Genomic DNA, 27,029 nt, shown 5'->3' with positions numbered 1-27,029 from the left:
AGAACCCTTCAGTAGCTCCCCATTTCATGCCGGACAAACACCAGAGTCCTTCTGTGGGTCTCCATGGCCCCGAGGGTTCCCTGTCCCTCACCTCTCACCACTCTCCACTTCTCCCCTGACATGCCAGGGACACTCCTGACTTGGGCCCTGGTAACTGGTCCTCTGGCTGTCTGGAACATCCTTCCCTCAGATGTCCATCCCTCCTCCATGTCTGTTCAGCATCACCCTCTCCAGGAGGCTTGTCCTCTTGTCTCCAAGAGGGTGAGCACCCTCTTGCTGCACCAGCCCCTGCCCATCCCCAGCAGGCTCTCCTAGTCTCATCCTGTCATTTCGTCCTTTTTCCCTTTGCACTCACCACCTGCCACACCACACACCACACACTCACTGCTGTCTACTGTCTGTCCCCTCATCTGCAATGAACAGGTCCTGAAGGCAGGGCTTTGGTCTGCTCTGTTCTGTGTGTGTGCTGAGTATCTAGAACAGTGCCCAGCACACAGCAGGTGCTCAGTAAGTCACCATCTGTTGACTAAATTGACTGTGTGACCGACAGAGTCATAAAGTGTTAGCAAGAAAGGACCTAAGAGATGGGCTGGGCAGCTCTCCCTCCACAGCCCATTTTGGAGATGGGGGGCCTGAGGCCACATCATGAGTTAATGGCAGAACTGGGGCCGGTGTTCTCATGAGCTGTTTGTTTTTACAGGGGGCTCTGAGGAAGAGAAGAGAGGAAGGTCACATCAGTTGGCTCTGCCATCCAGTGGGGACTGGGCTGATGTGTGGGAAGGAAGGCCTGGGGGCTCGGGGACCAGGGGCCTGGGTGGCTGATGTGTGGGAAGGAAGGCCTGGGAGCCTGGGGGCCTGGGGGCCAGGGGTCTGGGTGGCTGATGTGTGGGAAGGAGGGCCTGGGGGCCTGGGGGCCAGGGGCCTGCGTTCTTCTCAGCCCCTGCTCCTGAGCTGCATGGACTTGGGGCAGTTATTCGGTTTTTCTGCCTCAGCTGCCTAATTTGTGACATGGAGGGAATCGGTGGTCAAAGCAAGTCCCTTCTGTGACTGCAGCCATCATCCCTCCTCAGGGTTAGCTGGGTAGCTTTGAGACAGCACTTTGAGGAGGCAAGAACACACTACAAATGCGGTAAGGCGGAGGACAGAAACCAACTTACACGTGGTGACAGACGCCTCCCTCCCAGACTGGAAAGGACTTTGTCTCGGAGAACAGCCTTGTGCAGGGGTGGGACACCTTTATACAGGCTGCGACAAAGAAGGGCAGTGGCTCACCAGGTGCTCCTGACGTGCTCCTCCTGCCCCTCCCGAGAGGCCTTGCCCAAGGGAGAGGGCCCGGGGGTCTGCAGGCTGGCTTCCTCCAAGGCACGGGGAGAGGGCCCGGGGGTCTGCAGGCTGGCTTCCTCTAAGGCACGGGGAGAGGGCCTGGGGGTCTGCAGGCTGGCTTCCTCTAAGGCACGGGGAGAGGGCCTGGGGGTCTGCAGGCTGGCTTCCTCTAAGGCACGGGGAGAGCGCCCGGGGGTCTGCAGGCTGGCTTCCTCCAAGGCACGGGGAGAGGGCTCAGGGGTCTGCAGGCTGGCTTCCTCTAAGGCTGGGAGAGGGCCCGGGGGTCTGCAGGCTGGCTTCCTCTAAGGCACGGGGAGAGGGCCCGGGGGTCTGCAGGCTGGCTTCCTCTAAGGCACGGGGAGAAGGCCTGGGGGTCTGCAGGCTGGCTTCCTCCAAGACGTGGGGAGAGGGCTCAGGGGTCTGCAGGCTGGCTTCCTCTAAGGCACGGGGAGAGGGCCTGGGGGTCTGCAGGCTGGCTTCCTCCAAGACGTGGGGAGAGGGCTCAGGGGTCTGCAGGCTGGCTTCCTCTAAGGCACGGGGAGAGGGCCCAGGGGTCTGCAGGCTGGCTTCCTCTAAGGCACGGGGAGAGGGCCCGGAGGTCTGCAGGCTGGCTTCCTCTAAGGCTGGGAGAGGGCCCGGGGGTCTGCAGGCTGGCTTCCTCCAAGGCGTGGGGAGAGGGCGCGGGGGTCTGCAGGCTGGCTTCCTCTAAGGCACGGGGAGAGGGCCTGGGGGTCTGCAGGCTGGCTCCCTCTAAGGCACGGGGAGAGGGCGCGGGGGTCTGCAGGCTGGCTCCCTCTAAGGCATGGGGAGAGGGCGCGGGGGTCTGCAGGCTGGCTCCCTCTAAGGCATGGGGAGAGGGCGCAGGGGTCTGCAGGCTGGCTTCCTCTAAGGCACGGGGAGAGGGCGCGGGGGTCTGCAGCTGGCTTCCTCTAAGGCCGGGGCGGGTCGGTATTGTGGAGGTGAGCAGTCCCTTCTCCCGACACCGCTCTGGCTGGGTCACGGAGCCCTCTGCAGCTGTGCCTGGCATGCTGTGACTGTGACAGGCAGGACCTCCCATCTTGGTGCTTGGGGCGGCAGCGCAGCCCCTGGGGGCTCAGGGGTCAGCCCCATGCACCAGACTCCCTGTCTGGCACCTCATGGTTTGGAGGCTCCCGTGGCAAACCCAGCTGTGGCCCAGCAGTCCTAGGCCGAGGCACAGGCTGTGTTGTAAGGGGCGCCCTGAGGCCAAGCCCCGACTTACCGAGCTCGCAGCGTCTGCCTTTGAACCCTGGCCTGCAGTCACAGCTGTGGGCGTCTGCGCCCGGCACACAGGTGCCTCCGTTCTGACAGGGGTTTTCTGAACAGTTGCCAGGGACGTCTGGAAACAGAGGTCACGAGAGGTTAGTCACTGGGACCCCAGGACAGGCCTGCCTCATGGACATGTCATTCTTCGATGACCTGACCTGATGCAGGGTGGCCGTGCACTCCTCTGTGGCCTGCTGCGGTGGCCTCCCAAATGCCTCTGGGCCCTAGAGCATGGTCCCAGTTCAGGTGTTGAGAGCGAGCAGAGGTGAGGAGACAGGCCGCAGCGTGCTCGGCCCTGACCTCATTACTGGAAGGAAGGAAGATGAACAAGGAGGAGGAGAAAGAGGAGGGAGAGGGAGGGAGGAGCGGGGCCTTCAGTGCTGAGCCCCCACTGGCCTGTGGCCCCTCCCTGCCCCCTGACCCTTGCTGGCTTTGCCCCTGAACACGGTTTCTGCTGCTTGGATCCTGAGGCCCCTCCTGGTGCTCTAATGGGACCCTCCGTGCAGAGCTGCCGTCCGTCCCCAGTAGCGGCCTCGCCACACTGGCCACAAGAGCTGGGCAGTCAGCAGTGATGCAGGAAGGGGTCAGCCTGGCCTTTCTCCCTTAGTGTTCACTCTGTCCTTATTTTTCTCCTTATGATTATTATTTTTTAGCTTTGTCAAGATTCCTGTTTTAATTTTTAACTTAACATTGAAAAACACAAAAGAGTAAGTAAGAATTGTGCCCACCCCACCATGTCTAATAGTGAGGGCCGGCCTCCCCCGACCATCCAATCCAGCACCCCCACCCTGTCCGACGCTCTTCCTCATCTACTCTTCACAGAGCCTCCCCGTGTGCCCATCCCACGCAGGCGGGTAGCCCAGGCCTTGCTGCTCCCGCCGGTCCCGAGCCCTGGGTTTCTCCCCCTGGCTGCTCCTCCTTCCTTGCTGGGTTCACTTTGGGTTTTCTCCTTTCTCTGCCCCTGTCCTGTGGGACTCTCCTTGTCTTTTTGCTTTTTTTTTTTTTCGATATGGAGTCTCGCTCTGTCGCCCACACTGGAGTGCAATGGTACGATCTCGGCTCATCGCAACCTCTGCCTCCCGGGTTCAAGCAATTCTCCCGTCTCAGACTCCCGAGTGGCTGGGATTACAGGTGTGCGCCACCACGCCCAGCTAATTTTTGTATTTTTAATAGAGATGGGGTTTCAGCATGTTGGCCGGGCTGGTCTCAAACCCCTGACCTCAGGTGATCCACCCGCCCTGGCCTCCCAAAGTGCTGGGATTACAGGCGTGAGCCACCGCGCCTGGCCGTCTTTTTGCCTTTCTTGATATGCTTAAAATGAGTTTTGGGCTTTTAAAAAAACCCTTTATTATGAAAATGTTCAAACCCACAACATGTAAGCACGAAGAGCACCATGCACTCAGCTCCGACACTGATCAAAACTGGCCAGTCCTGCTCATCTATTTTTATCTGTCGCCCTCTTTCTCTTGAAGAATTTCAAAGCGGCTCACAGATATTTCTCCTGTGAACATGTCAGCAGTATCTAATACTTTATGTAACCACACATTATTATTATTAGAAATTAGCAGTCATTCCTCAATATCAAAAGAAATCCCAGGTCATGTTCGAATTCTCCTGGTTGTCTTAAGAATGTCATAATTTCAGGTCTAACCTGATGGGGGCTCTCGGGGCCTGCACTTTGCCTTTGTGTGATGCCCCTGAAGTGTCCTTCAACCTCCTGCTTTATTCATGGAAAAAACAAGGTCATCTGTCCTGTAGAGTTCCCCGCCTGGATGTGACTTACTGCTCACTTGTTCCCACCCCTGTGTTTCCTGTAAACTCTAATTAGAGAGAGGTGCTTGATAGGATTTAGGTTCAGATGGTCTTTGCAGGGCTGCTTCTCAGGGATGCATGTGCACCCCCAGCCAGCCCAGGCCGCCGGTGATGCGTCCAAGTCCCGCTAGAGTGACACGAGGACTGGTCACTGGTCCAGTGTTGGCAGCTTGACCAACCCAGAATAAAGTTCCCACAGGCCTTGCACCTGATGGCTGGAGCAAGACATCGAGATCCCTGATCCAAGGGCTGTCCTCTCACAGGCCTGTGTCTGACCCTGTTGCTCCTGCCCTCACCAGCTGGAGAGTGGTCTGTGAAGACAGGCTTTCCCTCACCTACCCCGTGGTCACCCTGGACTGGTCCACGTAGGCACGGCAGCATGAAGGCTCCATCCTACTCCTTTACTTGTGTGCCTGCAGACCGAGTCGGTTCTCAGCAAGCTCCAAAGTTGCCCACTAGGTTGCTTTTTCTTTTTGAGCATCATGATGAACACAGAGATATTGGTATATTTCATGGGCTTCTGTCCATTGCTGTCAGTTGTTCTCCTGATGCTCAATTTATTCTGTCTTTGGACAGCGGGAGCCCTTCAGGTTGGCTCCCCGCCCTCAGGACACGGTCTGTTGTTTTGAAAGCTTGCTTGCTTTTTACACAGCGTGTCCTGGGCTTATTTTGTCCACATCCTGCTTCAGTCTTGGAATCACCCATTTCTCCAAAGATCACTGGTTTCTTGGTGAGAACGAGATCTAGAGCCCACAGCCTGGCACTCATACTGCTCCCTATTATGGGATGTCACAGCTTCAGGCCTTTCAATGAACAGAACTAGAAAATTAGATTTCTTTAAAAAATAAACACATTATGAGTTCATACTAATATTTCCATTTCAAATTAACAGAATCAAAAGACAAACAAGATTTTATTTATTTATTTTGAGATGGAGTCTTGCTCTGTTGCCCAGGCTGGAGTGCAATGGCATGATCTCGGCTCACTGTAACCTTTGCCTCCTGGATTCAAGTGATTCTCCCACCTCAGCCTCCCGAGTAGCTGGTACTACAGGCGCGCACCACCATGCCTGGCTAATTTTTGTATTTTAGTAGAGACGGGGTTTCACCACGTCGTCCAGGCTGGATTCAAACTCCTGACCTCAAGTCATCTGCCTGTTTCGGCCTCCCAAAGTGCTGGGATTACAGGTGTGAGCCACTGTGCCCAGCCGAAACAAACAAGATTTTTAACTTCTTTCATTTTATATTTTTAATTCTTTACACTGAAAATCTTGGTGGCGTTAACAATTATTTTCTTTATCCTACAATACACATGTCATCATTTCAAAATAACAATACAAGTATTACTACTAACATTAAGATCACTGAGTATAGCCTAAAATTTCTTGGCAATGCTTTTTATCCTTAGACCATATTCCACTAGGGATGAATAGGCTACTCTTATTAAAATCGCTTGCAATGATATTTTTTTCCTGTGTGGTTATGCCATCCACATGATAACTAGGTTTACTTATTTCAGTATGTTTTCAATTTTTAGGTGTTGCCTTTTCTTTTTATTGTTTTTAAAAACTTTTTTTTGGTTCTAAAGTCAAAACTGTAAAACCAGGTTCATTCAGAGAAGCCTAGCCGATCTCCAGTCCCATTATGTGGTTCTTTCCCTCCTCATTTAGTGAACCATCTTATTAGTTTCATTTCTTTATAAAAATGAGGACAAAATTTGTATTTCCCTTCTCCATTTTCCTACACAAAGGATAACATACTGAAAACACTGTTCTGCACATTACTTTTTTTTTTGAGATGGAGTCTCGCTCTGTTGCCCAGGCTGGAGTGCAGTGGTGTGATCTTGGCTCACTGCAAGCTCCGCCTCCTGGGTTCACGCCATTCTCTTGCCTCAGTCTCCTGAGTAGCTGGGACTACAGGTGCCCGCCACCACGCCCGGCTAATTTTTTCTATTTTTAGTAGAGATAGGGTTTCACCATGTTAGCCAGGATGGTCTCCACCTCCTGACCTCGTGATCCACCCCCCTCGGCCTCCCAAAGTGCTGGGATTACAGGCGTGAGCCATCGCGCCTGGCCTCTTTTTTTTTTTTTTTGAGATAGAGTCTTACCCTGTCGCCCAGGCTGGAGTGCAATGGTATGATCTCAGCTCACTGCAGCCTCCGCCTCCTGGGTTCAAGCAATTCTCCTGCCTCAGCCTCCTAAGTAGCTGGGATTACAGGCGTGTGCCACCATGCCTGGCTAATTTTTGTACATTTAGTAGAGACAGGGTTTCCCTATGTTGGCCAGGTTGGTCTCGAACTCCTGACCTCAAGTGATCCACCTGCCTCGGCCTCCCAAAGTGCTGGGATTACAGGTGTGAGCCACCGCGCCTGGCCTGCACATAACTTTTTTAAAGCCAGCCTTATTGAGATAATTCATATAACATAAAATTCACCCAGTGTACAATTTTTTGGTTTTAAGCATATTCACAGATACAGGCATCCATCAGCACAATTTTAGAACATTTTCTTGACCTCAGAAAGAAACCTTGTACCCTTTGGCTGTTACTGCCTTCCCCATCCCCTCCACCCTCCAGTCCGAAGCAACTGCTAATGTACTTTCTGTCACTAGAGAGCTCCGTCTGCTGGACTTTCATATGAATGGAATCATAGTACATAGAGTCTTTTGTGTCTAGCTTCTTCCACTTAGCATAATGTTTTCAAGATTCATCCATGTTGTAGCATGCAGCATGTTTCCTTGTTTTACGGTTGAATCATGTTCCACTGAGTGGATATACCATGTTTTGCTTATCCTTTCTTTTCTTTTTTTTTTTTTTTTTTGAGATGGAGTCTAGTTCTGTCTCCCAGGCTGCAGTGCAGTGGCGCGATCTCGGCTCACTGCAACCTCCACCTCCCGGGTTCAAGCGATTCTCCTGCCTCAGCCTCCCGAGTAGCTGGGACTACAGGCGCCCGCCACCACACCCAGCTAATTTTTGTATTTTTAGTAGAGACGGGGTTTCACTGTGTTGGCCAGACTGGTCTTGAACTCCTGACCTGGTGATCTGCCCGCCTTGGCCTCCCAAAGTGCTGGGATTACAGGCATGAGCCACCACGCCCAGTCACTTATCCTTTCGTTAGTTGATTGACACTTTGGTGGTTTCCACTTTCTGGCTTTTGTCCTGTGCTGCTATGAATATTTGTGTACAGGACCTCCAGTGGACATAGGTTTTCATTTCTCTTGGGTATATACCTAGGAATGGAATTACTGGGTCATGTGGTAACTATCGGTTTAATCCTTTAAGGAATTGCCAGACTGTTTTCCAGAGCAGCTGCACCACTTCACAGTCCCACCAGCAGTGTAGAGGGTTCTGATCTCTCCACGTCCTCACCAATGCTTATTATTATCTGACTTTTTAATTCCCGCCATCCTAGTGGTTTTGATGTGCATTTCCCTGCTGACTAATGATGTCAAGGATCTTTTCAGTGTGATTACTGGACATTTGCATATCTTCCTTGCAGAAATGTCTGTTTAGGTCCTTTGCCCATGTCTGAATTGGGTTGTCTTTTTATTGTTCAGTTGTCAGAGCTCTTTATTTTAGATATGGGTCTCTGATCAGGTGTGATTTGCATGTTTCCTCCACTCCACAGGTTGTCATGTCACTTCCTGGATGGCATCCTTTGAGGCACAGAAGTTGTAAGTTTTGATGAAGAGCAGTTTAGATATAGATTTTTGTTGTTGCTCATATTTTTATTGTTGAGCCTAAGGACCCTCATGATCCAAGGTCATGAAGATTTACTCCTATGTTTTCTTCTAAGAGTTTTGGTTTTAGCTCCTAACATTTAGGTTGTTGGTCAATTTGTGTTAATTTGTGTTATGAGGTATATGGTATGAGGGGTCCAGCCTCATTCTTTTTGCACGTGGATATCCGGCTGTCCCAGCACCATTTGCTGAGAAGACTATTCTTTCCACATTGAATGGTCTTGGCCCCCTTGTCGACGTCAGTTAGCCATTGATGTGTGGTTTATTTCTGGACTCTCAATTATTATTATTATTATTATTTTTAGATGGAGTCTCACTGTGTCGCCCAGGCTGGAGTGCAGTGGCTCGATCTCGGCTCACTGCAAGCTCCGCCTCCCTGGTTCATGCCATTCTCCTGCCTCAGCCTCCCGAGTAGCTGGGACTACAGGCACCCGCCAGTGCGCCCAGCTAATTTTTTGTATTTTTAGTAGAGACGGGGTTTCACCGTGGTCTCGATCTCCTGACCTGGTGATCCGCCCACCTCAGCCTCCCAAAGTGCTGGGATTACAGGCGTGAGCCACTGCACCTGGCTCTGGACTCTCAGTTCTTTTCCACTGATCAAATGCCTATCCTTAATCCATTACCACACTGACTCCATTACCATTGCTTTGTAGCAACTGCCTGTCTTTCTCGGTGGTGGCCACCCAAACCACTGGTGCAGCTATCTAGGGGGATCAAACCAAGCTAGTCCAAGAGCCCTGCTGGGGCGAGACGCTGGGGAAAACAGGAATAAACTGACTAGTTTCAGCACCCACTCCTTTGCTTCTGCCCCTCCAAACCTCTAGGACGACCAGCTATAATCTCGAGAACCTGCCTCCTCTCCATGAGATTCTCCCTCGGGCTTGAGGTGCAGCCCTGACTTGGATAGTTGTTTGGTGAGGAAACACCAGTCAGGAGTGTTAACTGTGCTTTGGGGGGTACATGGGACTCTCTGGGGATCCTCCTTTTCTTGAGAAAAATAAAGTCTAACAGCTTCCAGGGAGAATGAGATTATCCTACCAGGAAATAACAGTTAACAACAGTGGCAGCGATACTGGACACAGATGACAATGGACTAATATTTGAAGAAGTGAACAAGAAGGGGACTTCGCACCTAGAAGTTTATATCCATCCAAACTGTCCTTCAGATGTGAGGGCTAATAAGAATTTTTACAGGCACACAGGGCCTCAGAGGTTTGGCCATTTAAAGTCCCAGCAAGTACTTTGTGGAACTTGACAAGCTGATCCTAAACTTTCATAAGCAAGCAAAGGACTAAAAACAGGTGAGACGCTCTTGACGGTCAAGTTGGGAGGACTCCGGGCCCCATAGCATAGCAAGTAGCACGAAAGCTGCCATCATTAAAGTAGTTGCTATTGGCTCAAAGAAGGTAAAACAATGGAACAGAGGAGTGAACCCAGAAATGGACCCATGCATGTGTGAACACCAGATTGACAGCACAGCTGGCACTGCAGCGCTGTGGGGAGGTAACAAGTATGCATAAGAAAAAGAAATAGCTACTACTTTATACAAAAATCAGGTGAGCTGTAGGTCTGGGTTTTAATTTATTTTTATATGTTTAAGACAGGGTCTTGTTCTGCCATCCAGGCTGGAGTGCAGTGGTGTGATCACAGCTCACTGAAACCTCTGCCTCCCAGGTTCAAGCAATTCTTATGCCTCAAGCTCCCGAGTAGCTGGGATTACAGGCAAGCTCCACCATGCCCAGCTACTTTTTGTATTTTTAGTAGAAACAGGTTTTGCCATGTTGGCCAGGCTAGTGTCGAACTCTTTCCTGGCCTCAAGTGATTCGCCTGCCTAGGCCTCCCAAAGTGCTGGGATTACAGGTGTGAGCAGGTCTGAGTTTTAAAAGGCAAACAATTAATCTTTAAAAGGATATGATTTTATATATATATAGAAAACACCAAAGAATGTATGACAAGAATAGGAGAGTTTGGCAAGATGGTTGGCTATAAGGTCAGTATGCAAAGGTCAAATAAATATCTATACTCCAGTAATAAATAATCAGAAAAAGTAATTTTTTAAAGTATATACTAGTATCAAACTATATAATAGTATCAAACTATAAAATACCTAGGAATAAGTCTGAATTCCATATAAAACTTTACCGAAAGATATTAAATAAGTCATAATGTCATATATGGAGAGATATCCCATGTCCATGGATATAGACTTACTATCCTAAAGATGTCAGTTTTCACAAAAATGGTCAATGGATTGAATGCACACCCAGTCATTATCTCAAAGGCCTTTTCCATAGAGTGTGACTAGATTTGAAGGTATATATGTGGAAGAAAAAAGGCCAAGGGTAGCAATGATACTTCTGAAGATGAAGAGTAAAGGAAAGAAACCTTCCTAATCAGTTCCAGGACTTACAAAGTTAGAGTGAACACAGGGCAGTATTGGCACAGATGTATCAAACTGATGCAGCCAGAATTCTACTTTTATATGTGGAATTTTGATACTGACAGTGGGGGAAAAAGGGACTTTTTAGCATGAAGAGATGAAAAATCCAGTTTACCCATATGCATAAAAAGTGAAATTGCAGCCCAATTTCTCACACACACACAGTCTAATAGATTAATGACTTACAGGTCAAAAGCAAAACTTTAAGTCTTTGCGAAAAAAATATACATGAATAACTTTCTAACTTTGGTGTGGGGAAGGATATTTTTTAAAGAAGGCCCCCAAGTCATTAACCACTAATGCTCGATAAATTTGATTATGAACTTTTCTCTATTAAGAAGTACCACCAAGAATAGGGAAAGACAAGCCAGAGGATGGAAGAAGATACCTGCAGAACACAGAACTGAAAAATGATCAGTATCAAAACATATAAGAATTTTGACAAATGAATAAGAAGAGTACAAATAACCCAACAAAAAGTCAAAAGGCGTGATCAGGCATTTCACAGAAGCAAACACCTTTGGTGGATGCCCATGAGGAGGCTCCGTCACATCAGTGCTCAGGAGATGCAAACCCAGATCCCAGGGGTGTGCAACCCACCCGTTCTGCCTGCAGGATCTGCAAACCCAGCAAAACCTAGTTCTAGAGAGACTGGATTCACTGCATGTCTTCATCACTGCTGGAGGGAGCGCAGACTGCTATCGCCTCTTAGAAAATGACTTAGTTCTCGTGTAATTTGGGCATTCACACATCCTCATCCTAGATCCAGCTTTTCCACTCTCGCACACATACTGGAAAACCTGTACGGGGACATCCACTGCAGCACTGCTCATACCAAACACAACCTACATGTTCTCTCTGCACAGAGAGGGGAGAAGAGCCGGTCAATTCACTCAGTGGACTCTCTGCTCAGTAGTGGGTGTGAGTAAGCCGCAGCCGCCCAGACCTCATGGGCCAACCTCTGTCCGAGAATGTGGAGTGAAAACACAGGTCTAACGATCACATATGGCAAGATAATTATCTTGCAAAGAAAACTCACTTATTGTTCTGCCACACATATATGTACGATAAAATCACTCCCCCCACCTTCCACTCTGAAAAAACCAAAGACATTCTAGGCACGAAGTTCAGCATCATGGTTAACTGAGGGGAGAGAACAGGCAGTATGATGGCAAGATAGAAGGTATGGTTCACATTCAAGTTTATAGGTTGGGTTCTTGATTTAAAGTCATTAGTCAAAGGCTAATAACTAAATAAAAGGTAGCTAGCGTGAGAGTGCAACATGAACCAAAGATCATGACTGGCTTTGCGCATCGAGGGGCCACTAAAGAGTCTACTTTTCGTGTTATCACTTAAAATCATTTTGCACCCACCAGGGCATGAGCATCTAGTGCTGGCAAACACCACATGATTGTAGTGACCTCGGGGCCAGCCCGGCGGTCATCTTGAATCTCTCCTGCTAAAGAGACCCAGGAGGGTAACACATGCCCCTCCAATTTCTGAGTTCTAGGAAATGAATACCTGGTATTTAAAGGGGCTGACATAATGCAAACCGTCTGATGACATGTTTGTTTTAGTTCACTTAAAGATCAACACAAGAGTCTTCACTCTGAATGGGCCACACCTTAATTAAGAGAATCCTTCACTCACCGCATCAGATGCACAAACCAGTCCTCCTGGTGCTCACAGGGGCTAGCAGCAAGTCCAGACTTCGTACGGTGAGGGCGGGGGGGAAGGTGAACTTAGGGTTCGGCAAAACTGCCACTTACAAACGCACCCTCTGGCACCGCAGGTGCCCTTGATGTGTACAGATGTCCTTGAGAAGCTGGGGCAAGGCCTTGCGGGTGAGACCATGCTCAGCAGCTCACACCTTTACCAAGTACTAGGCCTTCTTTGGGGTTGGGTTGAGGGGTGATCCCAATCTGAGTCTGTGGTGTGACTCAGAGGAGTATAGGTCACCGGGTGCTAGGAGAGCTGTCCATAGAGGACACAGCCCCAAAGGATTAGAACCAGGAGAAAGGTAGAGTCTGACTCAGGGTGAGGAACACACATGTATTGGTGCTGCCCGAAGGGGAACTGCCTCTTGAGCATCTGGGAACTCTTACTGCAGGTGCTCAGCAGATGCTTGGTGCCCTGCAGGGACGTGCTGGCCTCGATTCTCACGAGGCAGAGCCCCGGCCTAGGAGACAGTTCAGGTCCTGCATAACCTGAGTGTCCGCAGGGCCCAGCTGGTCCTCAAGCTGGGGCTCGCCCAGTGGCTGCTCCCTCTGCTTCCCCCATCCTGACTGCCTGCTCCTCTTTGGAGAAGCGAGGGGTGAGGGGTCCAGAGGCAGGGGGTGGGGTGGGCTCTGTTGCATGTGGCGGCGAAGGAGGGGAGGGGAGGGGAGGCAGCGGCAAAGCCAGTCTCACTAGCTCAGACTCTGGGTGGTTTGGGTGGGTCCTGCCCCCTGGCCTGTTCAGGTCTGTGGGGTCCCACTGCTTGGGTGGTGTAGCTTCACCCCATCTTCCCACACCGGGGTGCCTGGCGCTCGGGCTCCCCTCAGGTAGGCTCTGTGCCTCCTGTTTCCTCACTGTGGGTGGTCCCTCCTGCCTACAGCCTCTAAGGCCCCTGAGAGCAGTCAGTCCCAAAGTCCCCACCAGCGCTGCTGACTTACTTCCGACGTCCTTGTTGCTGTGTTCAGGGAGCTGGAGGGCCAGGCTGACCTGCTTGGGGGCTTCCTCTGTGTTCTCGAGCTGCGCCGAGGCTGTGGGTTCTAGGAGAAGCCAGGCGGTGACCACATGGCGCAGCTGCTTTGCACCCGGGATGGTCCTGGGGCCACCCTTTTGAGTGCTTCTATACCTCAGGGAGCACGGATGTCCCTGGTGGGGACCAGGCTCCCTGTGTGGCCCCGGCACCTGTTGGCCCCAGCGCTGCCTCCCCTGAAGGGCTGGCCTCGCCCTCCTGCTGACCCTCTGGAGGGGCGGGGCTTCCCCTTGCAGGACCCCCTCAGAGCTGCTTCAGGGACAGCCACCAGCGATCATGCTGAGAGGCCCCATCCTCACGGCTGATGCGGTTGCTTTCTTCTTAGGGTCAAATTCTGCACTCCTCTCCTTCCACCCCTGCTTCTTGGAGGCTGCGGCACCCCCTGTTCTCTCTGAGCTGCCCTCAGTCTGTACTGACCTTCCTCATGCCCTCGCCCCCAGCCGCATCACTTCTCATGCAGGGATCTCAACCGCACCCTCGGGCACTTGATATCCGCTTCCATAGCTACAAGTACAACGGGCCCCCCTCTGTACTCCAGATCTCACCTGCCCACTACTGGACATCCCGGGCAGCTGCCTGCCCTCTCCTCAGACACCTTGCTGGGGGCTCTCTCCCCTGCTCACCATGCGGCAGGGACCCCAGGGCTCTGCTCCCTCCTTGCCACTCTCCTTGCTGCATTTCCCTCCCTCCCCTGACTGAGGAGTTTTTGCTCAGAACGTGTTCATTAAACTGGTGACTAGGCTCTGTTGGGGAGTTCCATGAGGATGAGCACCTGGCCTTCCAGGTGAGAGGCAAGGGCCAGAGAGGTCTCCTCTGGGGCAGGGTGGCGCCTGCCTCACTCCTGCCAACATGTCTCAGGGCTTCTGTGTCAGAATCACAGGCAGATTCCCAGAGCGGCACTCATCCAGTAAACCCGGTGGGAAAGGGCCGAGGCACCTGGGCCCATCAGCCTTGCTGCCACCGGGAGGATCTTGCTAGGACAGTGGCGGAGGATTTGCTGGACCACACTCGGAGTGGCGGGTTAGACCCTCATGGCCTCCTGCCCATGGCTTACTAAAACAAAGCTCAGAGCCCTACTTTGGCAAATAAAGCTGCTGTAATGTCTCAGACCGGCTTCTAAAATGTTTATCTTCTCTTGCGTGCCTTACCAGCAGCCTGTGCCTCCAGCCCACACACTGACGTGAGGCCCTCACGAGCTGCCCCTCCCGCCATGGAGGTGCATGCTGCCGGCGCCCCATGAGCCCCGCGCCTTGCGTACCGTCGGGGTGGGGGTCCCTGGCTGGAGACTGCGCTGGGAGGTGGGGGTGGGCTCATCATGTAGGGGACAGGCCTGGTGAGAGTGGCAGTGAGGACAAGCGTTGGCCACCAAGGTTGGTGGGGAGGCCCCGGCACTCACGTGATCTCACGGTGGCTGCTTTGCTGGGTGAGCCGCTGAATCTGGCGCTCACTCTTCCTCTGCCGTCCACAAGCTCCGAGAACCTGCAGAGAGGGTGGAAGGGTCACCACAGTCCGAGCGCCGCCTCGGGCGATGGGGCCGACGGGTGGGGCATGTACCTGGGGGGCTGGGTGGGGGTCTCGGGGGCGCTGTGGTCATTGAGCAGGCGCAGCTCCGGCAGACGCGCTGGGGGCGGTCTGTTCCTGAGCACCCGAGGGTGGTGTCCTCCCTGGTGCCAGCGTCTGTCGGCGCCATCCCTGGGGGCTGCAGAGCAGGCAGGAGGAAGGGGCTGGTCTGGGGCTGCCCTCTGCTCCTGTCCCTGCCCTGTGGCGTGGGAGGTGCCCCTCACACTCAGCCATGCTTGGAGAAGGGAAGGGGGGCATATGCGTGGGCCATGGTCATCCAAGGTGCTTGTGGCTTCCCCAGATGCCCTGGGTTCCCTTCCAGCCCACCCGCCGCATCCTTCTGAGGAGGAGCCATGCACAGCCATGACACAGGCACGCACTGGCCTGGGAGTCGTGAGGCAGGGCTGAGTCTAGGCCCCTGCCCGTCACTCAAGTTCTCAAGCGGCTGGGCACTCGGGCTCGGACTCAGGTCCCAGGCTGCCCTGGAGGCACAGTGGTTCTCCCCACTGGCCTCCTGATGGGACGCTTCAGCTGGGAGTCCCCACCCCAGCATGTGCCCTGAGAGTGAGGGTGCATCTGTCACCGTAACAGTGTCCTTCAGCCTCCCAGGCTGGGCCCTCCTTCCCCTTCCCTCTCACTCTGACGCCAGCTCACAGAGGTCCCAGCCTGCCCCTTCTGCCTGGCTGGTGGGCTTGGCCCCAAGCTGGTGGGGGTGGCAGGGTTGGGTCTGAGAACTCGCCAAGCTCATGCACTTTGTGTCCCCAGCACAGCATCACGGGTTGGAGAGGAGCCTGGGGTCAGAGCCCTCTCTTCCCTGGGGAGCCGCGCCCTGCTCTGCTCTGTCCGGCCGTGGCCTCACCTCCCTGCTTGTCTCCGTCTCTTTCTTCTCTCCCTGTTCCGCTCCTGCATTTTCCCACACCTCCTTCTGTAAACTTGGAAGACCTAAGTGGGGCGTTCAGGACCCTGGTGGAGCCTGGAAGGGCCACCTCTGCACTTGGGAGCAGACCTGAGCCCTTCGGAGCCTCTGTCCCCACTCTGAGCGGCTTCTGCCCTGTGCCTCTGTGCCCCAGCATTCCTGCCTGCCTTGCAGGCCCCTGCCTGTGGCCTCCTGGCCCTTTGTCTGTGTCCAGTGGCTCTTCATGGGTCAGGCCTGGGCTGCAATGCAGGCCACTTCCGGAGGCTTCCTCCTTGCCGCCACCCTCGGCACCTGTTTTCAGGTGATGCTCGGCCTGTCTGGGATCTATGGGAGGGTCCAGCACGAGCTGAGGCTCAATGTGCTTATTATTCCAATTGTTGGTGCCACCTGCCCATGAGTCCTTCCTTTCCTCGTGGGTTTGAAAAGCCTCCACCTTCATACACAGACTCCTCCCCTGCCAACACGGTCCTGTTTCTAGGCTGTCTGCCTGGCATCCCAGGTCCCTGCAGGGCCAGGTCAGTCCTGAACAGGGTGGAGGGCTGGCAAACACTGCCCCCGCCCACACGCAGGGCCCGCGGCACTCACAGGTGATGATGTAGAGGTGGGCGGGCTCGCTGTGCAGCGGCCCAAGCTCCGTGCTCTGCACTGCTATCACGGAGAGCTGGTACCGCCGTCCCGGCAGCAGGTCGCGCACCGTGTAGGACGCCAGCTTCCCGTTGGGGACATAGCGGCTCTTGGTGCTCTGGCTGGTGGTCACATTGATGACATAAGCTTCCAGCAAGCTGCCTGGAGTCGGGGCATCCCAGACCACGTGGGCAGAGGTGGCAGTGACTCGGGCGGCGGTCAGGTTTGCTGGAGGCAAGGGCCCTGGACGAGGCAGGAGCAGGGAGAGGTGAGGGGGTGCCCACAGGGTCCTCTGGCGAGAACCTGACATGGGCTGCTGCAGCCTTGCTGGAAGCCAGATTCTTTATTATGGAGAATGGTACAGTGCTGAGGCGGGGTGTGGGCTAGCACGTACAGCAGAATCTCCTAACAGAGAGGCCTGCAGGCCCCCGGTTGCCACCCTCCCCTCGGGTTAGGATCCATCGTGTGAAGCCCCCAGGCCCTGGCCCGTCAGCTGGCACCCTCCCTGCAGCACTGTCGGTTCCCCTGAGCCTGGCAGCGTAGAGCCCTGTGCAGACTCCCCTGCCCCACCAGCCTTTCCCGTGCCTTCCCGGGCGGGCAGCATCCGAGTACACAGGTGGGCAGGGGCCTGCTCAAGCCTCTGTTCCTCACAGAGGGAGCTGCAGCCTCCCCTCTGCCCAGTTCACCCGTCCCTCCCTTGCGTGCTGACTGTCCATGCTGTCGCCCCTCCCATGCACTGGGGAGGGGGTGTGGGCCTAGTGACACCAGGAGCTTAGGGAGCTTAGCTAGAGGGAGCTGGTTGCAAGGTACAAGGGCCCTGGACAGCGTGGGTATCCCTATCCCAGTGAGTTCCTCTGACCCTCTGGTCGGTGTCCAGTAGGAACTCCATGCTGAGGAGCTACCAGGAACCTTTAGAGATGGAGACTGCCCTGGACAGCTGTCCCAGCACAAGGGCCCAGCCCAGCCCAGCGGCTCCTGCCCAGTGGCCCCTGCTCAGTGGCCCCAGCGGAAGAGACGTCCGGGAGGCCAGGGGCTGGGTTTCTGGTGTTGTGGACGCTTTGGAGAGGACTAGGGGAGGCTGGAAGGAAGCCAGAGCTTCTAGAAGATGGCCTTTCGTGTGCCAGCGGCCGCGCTGCTCTACTCACGGGTCCACACGTGCGTCGGTGCGGTGGCCAGGCTCTCCGTGGGGTGCTCCTCTCCCCTGAGCCCACTGAGGGTGGTCAGCTGGATGGCGTACCTCCTCCCAGGCAGCAGGGCCCTGTGGGCAGGAGGTGACAAAGAGAGAACAGGGATGTCTGGGACCTGTGTGTGACTCTGCTGCCAGACCGCAACTCCCCCAGGTAGGAGGTGACCAGGGGGAGGTCGTCCTGCTGCTGGTGGCCCAGGCGACCTCCACGAGGGGCAGACTCATGGCCCTCAGAGCCGTGTGCTCCTAGAGCGGGAAGCCAACCCACAGTCTGGGAAGCGGAGGAGGATCGGGTGCGCTTGGGGCTGCTACAGTACGGTCAGAGGGCCGGTGTTCAGATGGGAGAGGCCAGAGAAGGGGGAAGTGGTCGCTGTGCAGGGATGGGGGACGGGCCCTCAGCACAGGTGAGCTGATGTAAATTCTCAGGAAACCACAGGGCAACGTGAGGCCAATGCCGCCCCAGCCCCAGGAAGCTGCTGGCTGGAGTCTTCCTTCCCACTCGCTCTCTGGTCTTTCCCTGCACCCCTGCCTGTGCTGAGCACGAATCGGAAGCTTTCTCTTTGGCTGACGACCAAATCACAGGGGTCCACTGTGGGACTCCTGGGAGAGCTCGGGGCTGCTACCACCTACCCTCGCTGGCCAGTGCTCTCTGAGGGGCCAAGTCACTCTCCTGATCTGTGTGGAAGGTGTGCCCCCAGATTTTCAGAGCTTTTCCTGCTCTTTTTGGACACTTTAAAACACTGCCAAGGTGTATCCTCTCTTGGCAGCCCTGATGAGGTGAGGCAGGAGTGAAGCCTCCAGGGTCTGAGGCTGGCTCACCTGAGACCTTTGCCTCCGCTCGGGTGAGGAGCGGCAGGTGTACAGTCCACACACGGAGAATGTGCCCGAGACCTGGGCCCCGTGTCCCCGAGCCCCCACCCCTGCCTTCACCCCAGCCCCATGCTCTGGGTGTCCCTTCTTACCCAAAGGTGAACCTGTCCACACTCCTGTCCACATCGGTGGCCTGGTCCCTGAGGGCCTCAGGGTGGCGGATGGACACACGGACCCCACTGACGGTGGCATGGTGGATCCTGTGCAGAGCCCACTGCACTGAGATGGTGCTTGCCGTCACATTGGTGACCTCGAAGCCTTCCACAGGGCGGGGTCCTAGGGGGAATGGGCTGCTCAGCAGGTGCTGGCCCCTCCTTGCTCCTGGGGGAGTGCAGGGGCTCAAGATGAGACCAGGCTTGGGAGGGTGCTGGGGGCCACAGAGAGGTACTGGAGAGGGTGTCCCATCAACTGCTCAGGGGACTCGGGCTGAGTGGGATGCCCAGGCTCTGGCCTCCAGGGCTGACAGCTGCAGAACCCGCTGTGGGCATGATGGCTGCGGAGCCCGCTGTGGGCCAGCCCGTCTTACCAGAAGCAGGGGTCTTAGTCTCCATTTAGATGTGGCAGTGACATGGCAGGGGATGGGCCGGAGTCCCTCTGGACATGAGTAACCCAGACCTCCCCTCTTTTCTGTGCCAGTTGACTATTTTGGTCTAAGGCACACATCCGGGCCTGGTCTGGGCAACGCTGTCCTAGGAGGACGGACACACAGAGCTCCCAGCGACTGCAGGGAAGGGGCCACTTGTGAGCTCCGCTTCCCGCCCAGCCAGTCTCCTCCGAAGCTCAAGTGCCACTGCTGATGCGCCAGGCAGAGCCCAGAGGGCAGCGCTCAGCTCCCGGCAGCTCAGCACCCCGGTCTGTGGACAGCGGTCCCTTCCACCCACCATGGCTGGCTGGAGCCCCAACTCTGCAGCGGGCAATGCAGGCTCTGTCTTCACTCCAGATACCTTCTGAGGGCAGATCTCACATGGGGCAGCCTCACAGGTGCTTCTTCCTAAAACAGCCCAGGCGAGCCACCTCTACTCAGCCCTGGCAGCTCCTGCTGACACCTGCTCAGTGCCACCCGCACACGCGCCCAGGCTCCCCACTGGCCGAGGTGTGCTCTGTGTCCTTGCTGTGTTGGGAACTCCGGCCCCTTGGTGGTCAACTCCTGCAGGACAGGCCCTTGTGGGCCTCTGGGTGGGCTCGAGCTGCCCTGAATGCCTTCTCCTGTCCCTCAATGCCCTTGGCATTGGCATCAAGCTGGGGCCCAGGTGTGGCCAGGAGGCCTTCCTCCTGTGAGAGCTGCTGAGCTCCTCTCTGCCTACCCGCCATGCTACCCATAGGTTTCACCAAACTCACGTGGCCGCCCCGCAGGGCCCTGCTGGGTTCTCAGGCCTCCCTGAATCCCTGGCCACCCACCCACCCATCCATCCATCACGCCACTTCGCAGCATTCTGTGCTCTCATCACCTTTTCCTCTTTCCTCGAGCCTCTGGCACCCCTTCCCCATTCTTGCTCCTGTGTCTGGAGGCCACAGGCATGTTGGGTGAGAGTCCCACAGCCCCATGGCCCTGCACCCCACTTGGTTCCTGCCCAGCCTGTTCCGAGATCCCCTGTGCTCTAGCTGATGCAGCCGGGCTCTGTGGAGGGCCAGCCCTCTGCTTTCTACCGGCCCTGCCCCTGTCCATCCACCGCTGTGTTCTAGGACTCCTTTCTCCTCCCCGGAATCCCTCCCAGCAGCACACAAGCCCCGCTAAGCCCTGACGCCTTCCCTAGAGCGCTCAGCATCTTCTGCTCCCCGACACGCCAACAACCCCACAGGCTGTGCACAACCCAGGCCTCCCCTGCAATCCTGGCAGCTCAGGCTCTGAGGAGGCTCCTCCTAGGGCCCCCTCTTCAGGGGTCACACCTGGTCACAGCTTTCAGTGCCAACTCCAGGTGGAGGCTCTGGGTCTGTCATTCCATCTAGGACCTGCCCCATGGCTCTTCCCAGTTGAGCCACTGATGCCTCCTCTTAGCACATCCCAGCGCCTACATATCCCTGTGAGCAGGTGCCTCTTTCAAATTCTCCCCAGGCCTTCAGAGCACCCCAGAGTCCCAGCCCCTCCAAGCCCACCCCCGCGGCCCCTGTCCCCGACACTGGCTCCTTCTAGGGACCCTTTTGGGAAGCCCCCGTTCCTCCCCAGTCCCACTTCCTAGCTCCATGCCTGGGGGTTGTGCTGCTCCCACTCTTGGCTCTGTTCTATGCGCCCCAATCCCATGCCTGTATCTTGTGGACCCAAGGCCACTCCCGCACAGCTCTGTCTCCCGGCGCTCTGTCTGCAGCAGGGTGGTGCCTCCAACCCCCAGCTCAGTTGTCTGTCTTGCTGCTGCGAGAACTAGGGAGGTGGACGGCATGACAGCCGCCCTGCAGGTGCCGGGGCCAGGGCTGCCCTCGAGGGGCAGGGGCTGGGCAGGGACGGCCAGGCTCGGAGACACTCACGCGTGTGAGCCAGCAGCACGGCAGGCCTGCTGATGTCATTCTTGTTGTTACTGTTGCGCTTCACTGAGAAGACGGAGATGTTGTAGGCCCTGCCGGCCGCCAGGGCCCGGAGCTGGTGCGAGGAGCGGGTCCTGTCCACAAAGTCCGTGCGGCGGTAGGAGCCGTCGGAGGAGACGTAGGTGACCGCGTAGCCATCAAGCATCTGTCTGGCGGCTGGACCATCCGGCGGGTTCCAGGAGATAGAGACCCCACTCTCCTCCACTCTCTCCATCTTGAGGGCCGTCGGTGGGAAGAGCTCTTCAGGGTTTGGGTCAAAACAAGGGGAGGGGACTGTCAGCTGTCAGCTATGCACACCTGGCTCCCGTCGGTGGCTCAGCGGGGTCTGGCTCTTGGGCCTGACACAGCCATCGCTGGTAGAGTCCTTCTTTGTCCCTGGCCACGTACCTCCAGGAGGGTCACACTTTTGAAAGTGTGACAGTGTTTCAAGCCCACTGGGGGATTTTTATCCCCTCCCTGTTCCTCAGGGAAGGGGCCTGGGCAAGCAGCAGCCAGACGCTCTGCCCTTGCAGACCGTTGGGCCCTCTAGGGAGAGGGGACCCCCCCCATGGCTCCCTCACTGGAGGCGTCCTCGCCACCCACCTTTGGTGCAGTCCTTGCCCGTGTAGCCCACTTTGCAGGTGCAGCTGTGGGAGCCGTTGCTGGCCAGGCAGTAGCCACGGCCCCCACAGGGGCTGGAGAAGCAGGGGTCACTCACTGAGGGGAGAAAAAGTGGCAGTGTGTGTTGGGGTGTGGCCAGGGGTCCCCGCTCCAGCCGGGCCCTTGCTCCTGGGGCACTGGGTCCCCCTGTGTGGGTGTGGAGGGGCAGGGAACACAGGATAGCTACTGCCTCCCTTCGGTTCTGCCACCTCCACTGCCCTGCGGGGCCCAACCCAGCAGCTCCTCCACCCTCCACAGCTGAGTGCCACCAGCCGGACTGGCTGAGGGGAGACACTGGACCAGGACAGGACAGGCCACCACCCCAGTGACAGTCCTGCTTGAGGAGGGGAGGTCAGTGGTCAGGGAGGTCTCATCAGAAGGTATCCCACTGGGGGCTGATTAGGGAGAATGTTCCAGATGGAAGGACAGCGAGGGGCCAGACCTGGGTGTGCAAGAAACTTGGCCTGTTGAAGGGCAGCAGGGCCTGTGTGTGGACGTGAGGCCCCACCCCGGGTGTGTCCTCGGGTGAAGAGGGGTGTCCGGGGGGTGAGCGCAGGAGATGGGGATGTTTAGAAGGCACCATTGTGGGACCAAGGGAGACAGGCGGAGGGCCACTGGCCTGCGGCCTGAGAAGGGGCCTTCCGAGGCAGCGGGCAGAGCGTGGGGAGCAGGCGGGCAGAGTGTGGGGAGCAGGCGGGCCTGCCGCCCTACCTGTCTCGCAGTGGTAGCCGAAGAAGCTCTCTGGGCAGACGCACAGGTAGGCCCCGCCGCCACTTTCACACCGGCCTCCGTGCTGGCAGGGGCTGGAGTCGCAGGCGTCCACCTCTGGAGAACACCCAGAGAGTGGGCCCAAGCCGCAAGGGGGGAGTCTGGGGGAGGGAGGAGAGGACAGCGGGAAGAAGGGAAAGGAGGAGTCTAGGGGCAGAGGTCAGGAGAGAGGGGCAGTGGGCAGGTCCCACCCCTCAGCCCTCCCCAGCACCCTCACCTCCACCCCTCCCTCCCAAGGTTGCCGCAGCCCTGGGGGTCCCTCTCCCCAGGTGGCCTGCCCAGCAGGGAATGTGGGGATGCCCCACCTCCTCTCTGATCTTCCAGAGGCCCAGGCTCTGCATGTGGGGCCCACTGGAGGGAGCCCCTACCTGTCTCACAGTGGACTCCAACGAAGCCTGCAGGGCACCGGCAGACATAGGCCCCCGGGAGGTTCCTGCAGGAGCCTCCATTTCTGCAGGGGTGAGCTCGGCACTCATCCCTCTCTGCACAGAGAAGGGGTGTCAAGGGTGTTGCTGGCTCAGGTCCGAGGCACCCACATGCCCCCAGGATTCTGTGTATTTCCTGGGGCTTCAGTTACCCCTTTCCCAGCTGGGAGCAACTACTCAGGACATGCGCTTTTTCTTCACTCAGCCCCACACCCGCCCCTCCTCGGGAGGCATGCCACCTCCACTGCCTGCTGGCAAAGCCCCGCCTCCAAGCCACGCCTTCCTCCAGGCCACTCCGCAACGGGAGGCTCCCCAGGGCCACGACTGGGCACGGCTCCCTGGGCCTTGCCCTCCCTGGAGTCTGCGTTTCTTTCTCAGGCTTAGAGCCCTAGCGAGGTACAAGGGTGTGCAGGGCTCATGGGGCAGGCCTCCCCTCCCTCCACTGGCTGGCAGCACCGACCAGGTGTCAGAGACTGTGACCTGCCCTCTGCGACACCCACCTTCTCTGCGCCCTGAGGCCAGGCCAGCATTTCTCAGCTGGGCTCTCAGTCTCCCCTGGGGAGGTGCAGGAAGGGATATTTGCAAAATCTTTGTCTTGGATGTCAGAGCTGGCAGGGGCCCGAGAGAGCATGCAGTGGCCACCCTGGCCATCCAGAAAGAGACCTGTCCGGGGATCCAGACAGAGACCTGTCCGGGCATCCAGACAGAGACCTGTCCGGGCATCCAGACAGAGACCTGTCCGGGCATCCAGACAGAGACCTGTCCGGGCATCCAGACAGAGACCTGTCTGGGGGACCCAGTGCCTCAGGCACATGGCCAGTGTGCTGCAGCTGTCACCCCAGCGGGGCCAGGGCCCCTCTTACCCAGCTCACAGTGGGCACCCTCATAGCCTGTACTGCAGAGGCACAGGTACCCAGCGACGCGGTCCTGGCAAGAGCCCCCATGCAGGCACGGCTGAGACCGGCACTCATCGATTTCTGAGAGGAGAGAGCCCAAGAATAAAGCAATGTGGCCAGGATTAAGCCAAACTAAGATGCACATAAACTAGTTCTGAGGGGCCAGACAGAATTCGATGATAAGTCATCAGTGCTTGGAAAGGCCAGAGACCGGGGCTGGATATCCTTGGAGTTGGGGCAGGGCAGTGGGCCTGGGGCTCAGTGCCTGGCTGTGCCTGTGAAGCGACAGGGCAGGCTCAAAACCACCCCAGGGCTCACAGAAGATGCTGTGGGACTTAATTCCAATGGTTCAGGCCGACAGGACAAAGGCCTCAGGGGTTTGGCAGAAAATGTCTCATGTCCCATCTTGCCATTTCAATGTATAATAGTCACCTATGAAACCAGTATATCTGGGACAAGTCTTAGTTTTAAAAGATTCACCACAGGTTTCTTTTAAAGTGGGAGTTGTGCTCCTGAATTTAAATGTTTATTTTTTTAAAGTTTAATTTCATGCTTAAAAAGTAGATAAATGGTAATGACTTAGTGACATCTGGGGCTAGCATCCACCCCGGCAGCCAGAGTGGTGAATGGGCTCATCTGACCGTGCACCCTTCTCCTCCCTTGTGATAAGAATCTCTGGGTTTATTATTTCCTTGTCTTTTAAAAATTAGGTTTTCTGGCAGTAAAATAAGTAATTAAAATTAGCTTAAAATTTTATAAATTGCCTAAACAATAATGAATTTGTTTTTGTTGTCTATGAACTTTATTCATAGTACATCATGATATATATTGTCTTCTCTCAGCATTATATGAAGAAGAGAACTCCACACCGTAGGTCACTGTGGTTCATTGATTTTCACTGCTGAATAACATTACACAGTGTGGTTATATCACACTTCACCCATTCTCACTGGCTGGGTCTTTGGGTTGGTTCTAGACGTTTTCCTTTTTTTTTTTTTTTCTTTTGAGATGGAGTTTCGCTCTTGTTGCCCAGGCTGGAGTGCAATGGCATGATCTTGCTCACCACAACCTCTGCCTCCCAGGTTCAAGCGATTCTCCTGTCCCAGCCTCCCAAGTAGCTGGGACTACAGGTGCCCACCACCACGCCCAGCTAATTTTTGTATTTTTAGTAGAGATGGGGTTTCACTATGTTGGCCAGGCTGGTCTCGAACTCCTGACTTCGTGATCCGCCTGCCTCAGCCTCCCAAAGACCTGGGATTACAGGCATGAGTCTACGCCCAGCCTAGACTTTTTGCTTTTACAAAAAATGTTGCTGTGTATATTCTTTCCCATCTCCCGGTGCAGATGTGGAAGTTTTTCTTAGGTTTATACCCAGAAGTGCAATTGCTGGAACACAGTTGATGTAAATGAGCAACAGCGGGCAGATTGCTCAATAGGCAGATTGCCACATTGTTTTCAAAGTGCTTCTAGCAATTTATACTCTCGCCAGCAATGCATAAGAAATCTTGTTGATCCACATTCTCACCAGTACAGGCTTTTCAGACTTCTGAAAATTTGCCAGCTGAATGTACCTCATTGCACTTTTGATTTGCATTTCCCTGATTACTAATGAAATAGAATATTTCTTTTTATGTTTGTTGGCCTTTTGTATCTCTTCTTCCATGAAATGCCTATGCATGTTTTTTTTCTATTTTCCTATTAGGTTGTTTGGTTGTTTTCTCATTGATTTATCAGAGTTCTTCATGTAGTCTTGAGACTATTTATCTCTTCTCCCAGTTTGTAGTTTAAATTTCACTTCTTTAAGGTTTATGGATTTAGGTTCCTAATTTTCATATAGTCAAATACATTCATTACTTCTTTTTAAATTCTTTTTGCGGCTTAAGGAGTCTTTCACTACCCCAAAGTCAAAAATATATTTACCTATTATTTTCCACACAAAATTATATATATATATATATTTTTTGAGACAGGGTCTCACCCTGTCACCCAAGCTGGAATGCAGCAGTGCAATCACAGTTCACTGCAGCTGTGAACTCCGGTTTCAAGTGATCCTCCCACCCTAGCCTCCTGAGTAGCTGGGACTACAGGTGCACGCCGCTACGCCTGGTTAATTTTTGTTTATTTTTGTAGAGTTGGGGGTCTCTCTATGTTGCACAGGCTGGTCTCAAACTCCTGGACTCAAACAATCCTCCTGCCTTGGCCTCCCAAAGTACTGGGATTATAGGCATAAGCCATGTGCCCGGCCCTGTATAGTTTTTTTTTAAAGAAACATTTAAGTCTTTAATCCACCTGGATTTAATTCCTGTGTATGAAAAATAGAGAATATAATATTTTTCCAAGTACAAAATCATTTCATTCCAGCTCTCATGAATATTTTCTCATATGCTTTTGTATTTCTTTCTTTTAGAAGTTTATAGTTAGGGACGGGCGTGGTGGCTCACGCCTGTAATCCAGCACTTTGGGAGCCCAAGGCGGGTGGATCACCAGAGGTCAAGAGTTCAAGACCAGCCTGGCCAACATGGTGAAACCCCGTCTCTATTAAGAATATAAAAATTAGCTGGGCATGGTGGTGAGTGCCTGTAATCCCAGCTACTCGGGAAACTGAGGCAGGAGAATCGCTTGAACCAGGGAGGCGGAGGTTGCAGTGAGCTGAGATTGTGCCACTGCACTCCAGCCTGGGCGAGAGTGAGATTCTGTCTCAAAAAAAAAAAGTTTATAGTTTTAGCTTTTACATTTATGTTTATAGTTCCTTTTACGCATTTAAAAATTTATCATGTTTTTGATGCTATTAATGTAACACTTCCATTTCAAAGTGTTCACTGATACAACAGGTTCTATACACTGACCCTGTATCCTGTGATCTAGTTGAATTCACTTGTTAGTTCTATAGCTTCTTTCACAGAATTTCCTTAGGATTTTCTATGTATACAATCATATTATCTCTAATTCTTTCTTCCTTTCCTTCATTTCCTTTTCTTGTCATCTGGCACTGTCTAGGGCCTCCAGGAAAATGCTGGGAATACGTACTGAATGGACACCTTGCCTTGTGCGGATTCCAGGAGTCTTTCACCACTGAGTACACTGGTAGCTGAGGTTTTTCATGGATGTCCTTTATCAGGTTGAGGAAATTATCTTCTACTCTCAGTTTACTAAGAATTTCAAATCACAGTTGAATCTGTCAAATAATTTCCTGCATCTATTGAGATACAGTTTTCTCTTTCATCTCCTAACATGATGAAGTACACTGATTGACATTAAATGTTAGACCAACCTGTGTCCTTGAGAAAAAT

General features: G+C 54.4%; 1 protein-coding gene across 5 annotated transcripts in view; it reads right to left on the bottom strand.

The window, feature by feature from the left end:
- The window catches only part of SNED1 (sushi, nidogen and EGF like domains 1), a 102,335-nt gene that overhangs the window by 12,222 nt on the left and 63,084 nt on the right, over positions 1 to 27,029 (bottom strand). For 3 of the 5 annotated variants that reach the window (XM_024243748.3, XM_063713202.1, XM_063713201.1), the window contains 13 exons: positions 23,707 to 23,820; positions 22,787 to 22,900; positions 22,362 to 22,475; positions 21,594 to 21,707; positions 20,955 to 21,251; positions 18,587 to 18,770; positions 17,584 to 17,696; positions 16,400 to 16,681; positions 14,893 to 15,037; positions 14,735 to 14,817; positions 13,250 to 13,348; positions 2,564 to 2,680; positions 1,158 to 1,245 (listed from right to left, as the gene is read on the bottom strand). In XM_024243748.3, the coding sequence (XP_024099516.2) occupies positions 1,158 to 1,245; positions 2,564 to 2,680; positions 13,250 to 13,348; positions 14,735 to 14,817; positions 14,893 to 15,037; positions 16,400 to 16,681; positions 17,584 to 17,696; positions 18,587 to 18,770; positions 20,955 to 21,251; positions 21,594 to 21,707; positions 22,362 to 22,475; positions 22,787 to 22,900; positions 23,707 to 23,820 (1,864 nt within the window). The remainder of the gene's footprint in view (positions 1 to 1,157; positions 1,246 to 2,563; positions 2,681 to 13,249; positions 13,349 to 14,734; positions 14,818 to 14,892; positions 15,038 to 16,399; positions 16,682 to 17,583; positions 17,697 to 18,586; positions 18,771 to 20,954; positions 21,252 to 21,593; positions 21,708 to 22,361; positions 22,476 to 22,786; positions 22,901 to 23,706; positions 23,821 to 27,029) is intronic. The other 2 variants (XM_054550132.2, XM_063713200.1) reach the window with 2 other exon arrangements.

This window comes from Pongo abelii, chromosome 11 (assembly GCF_028885655.2).
Source record: "Pongo abelii isolate AG06213 chromosome 11, NHGRI_mPonAbe1-v2.0_pri, whole genome shotgun sequence".
NCBI lineage: Eukaryota > Metazoa > Chordata > Mammalia > Primates > Hominidae > Pongo > Pongo abelii.
The sequence above is the reverse complement of the archived record's forward strand: the minus strand, read 5'-3'. Positions and strand labels throughout refer to the sequence as shown.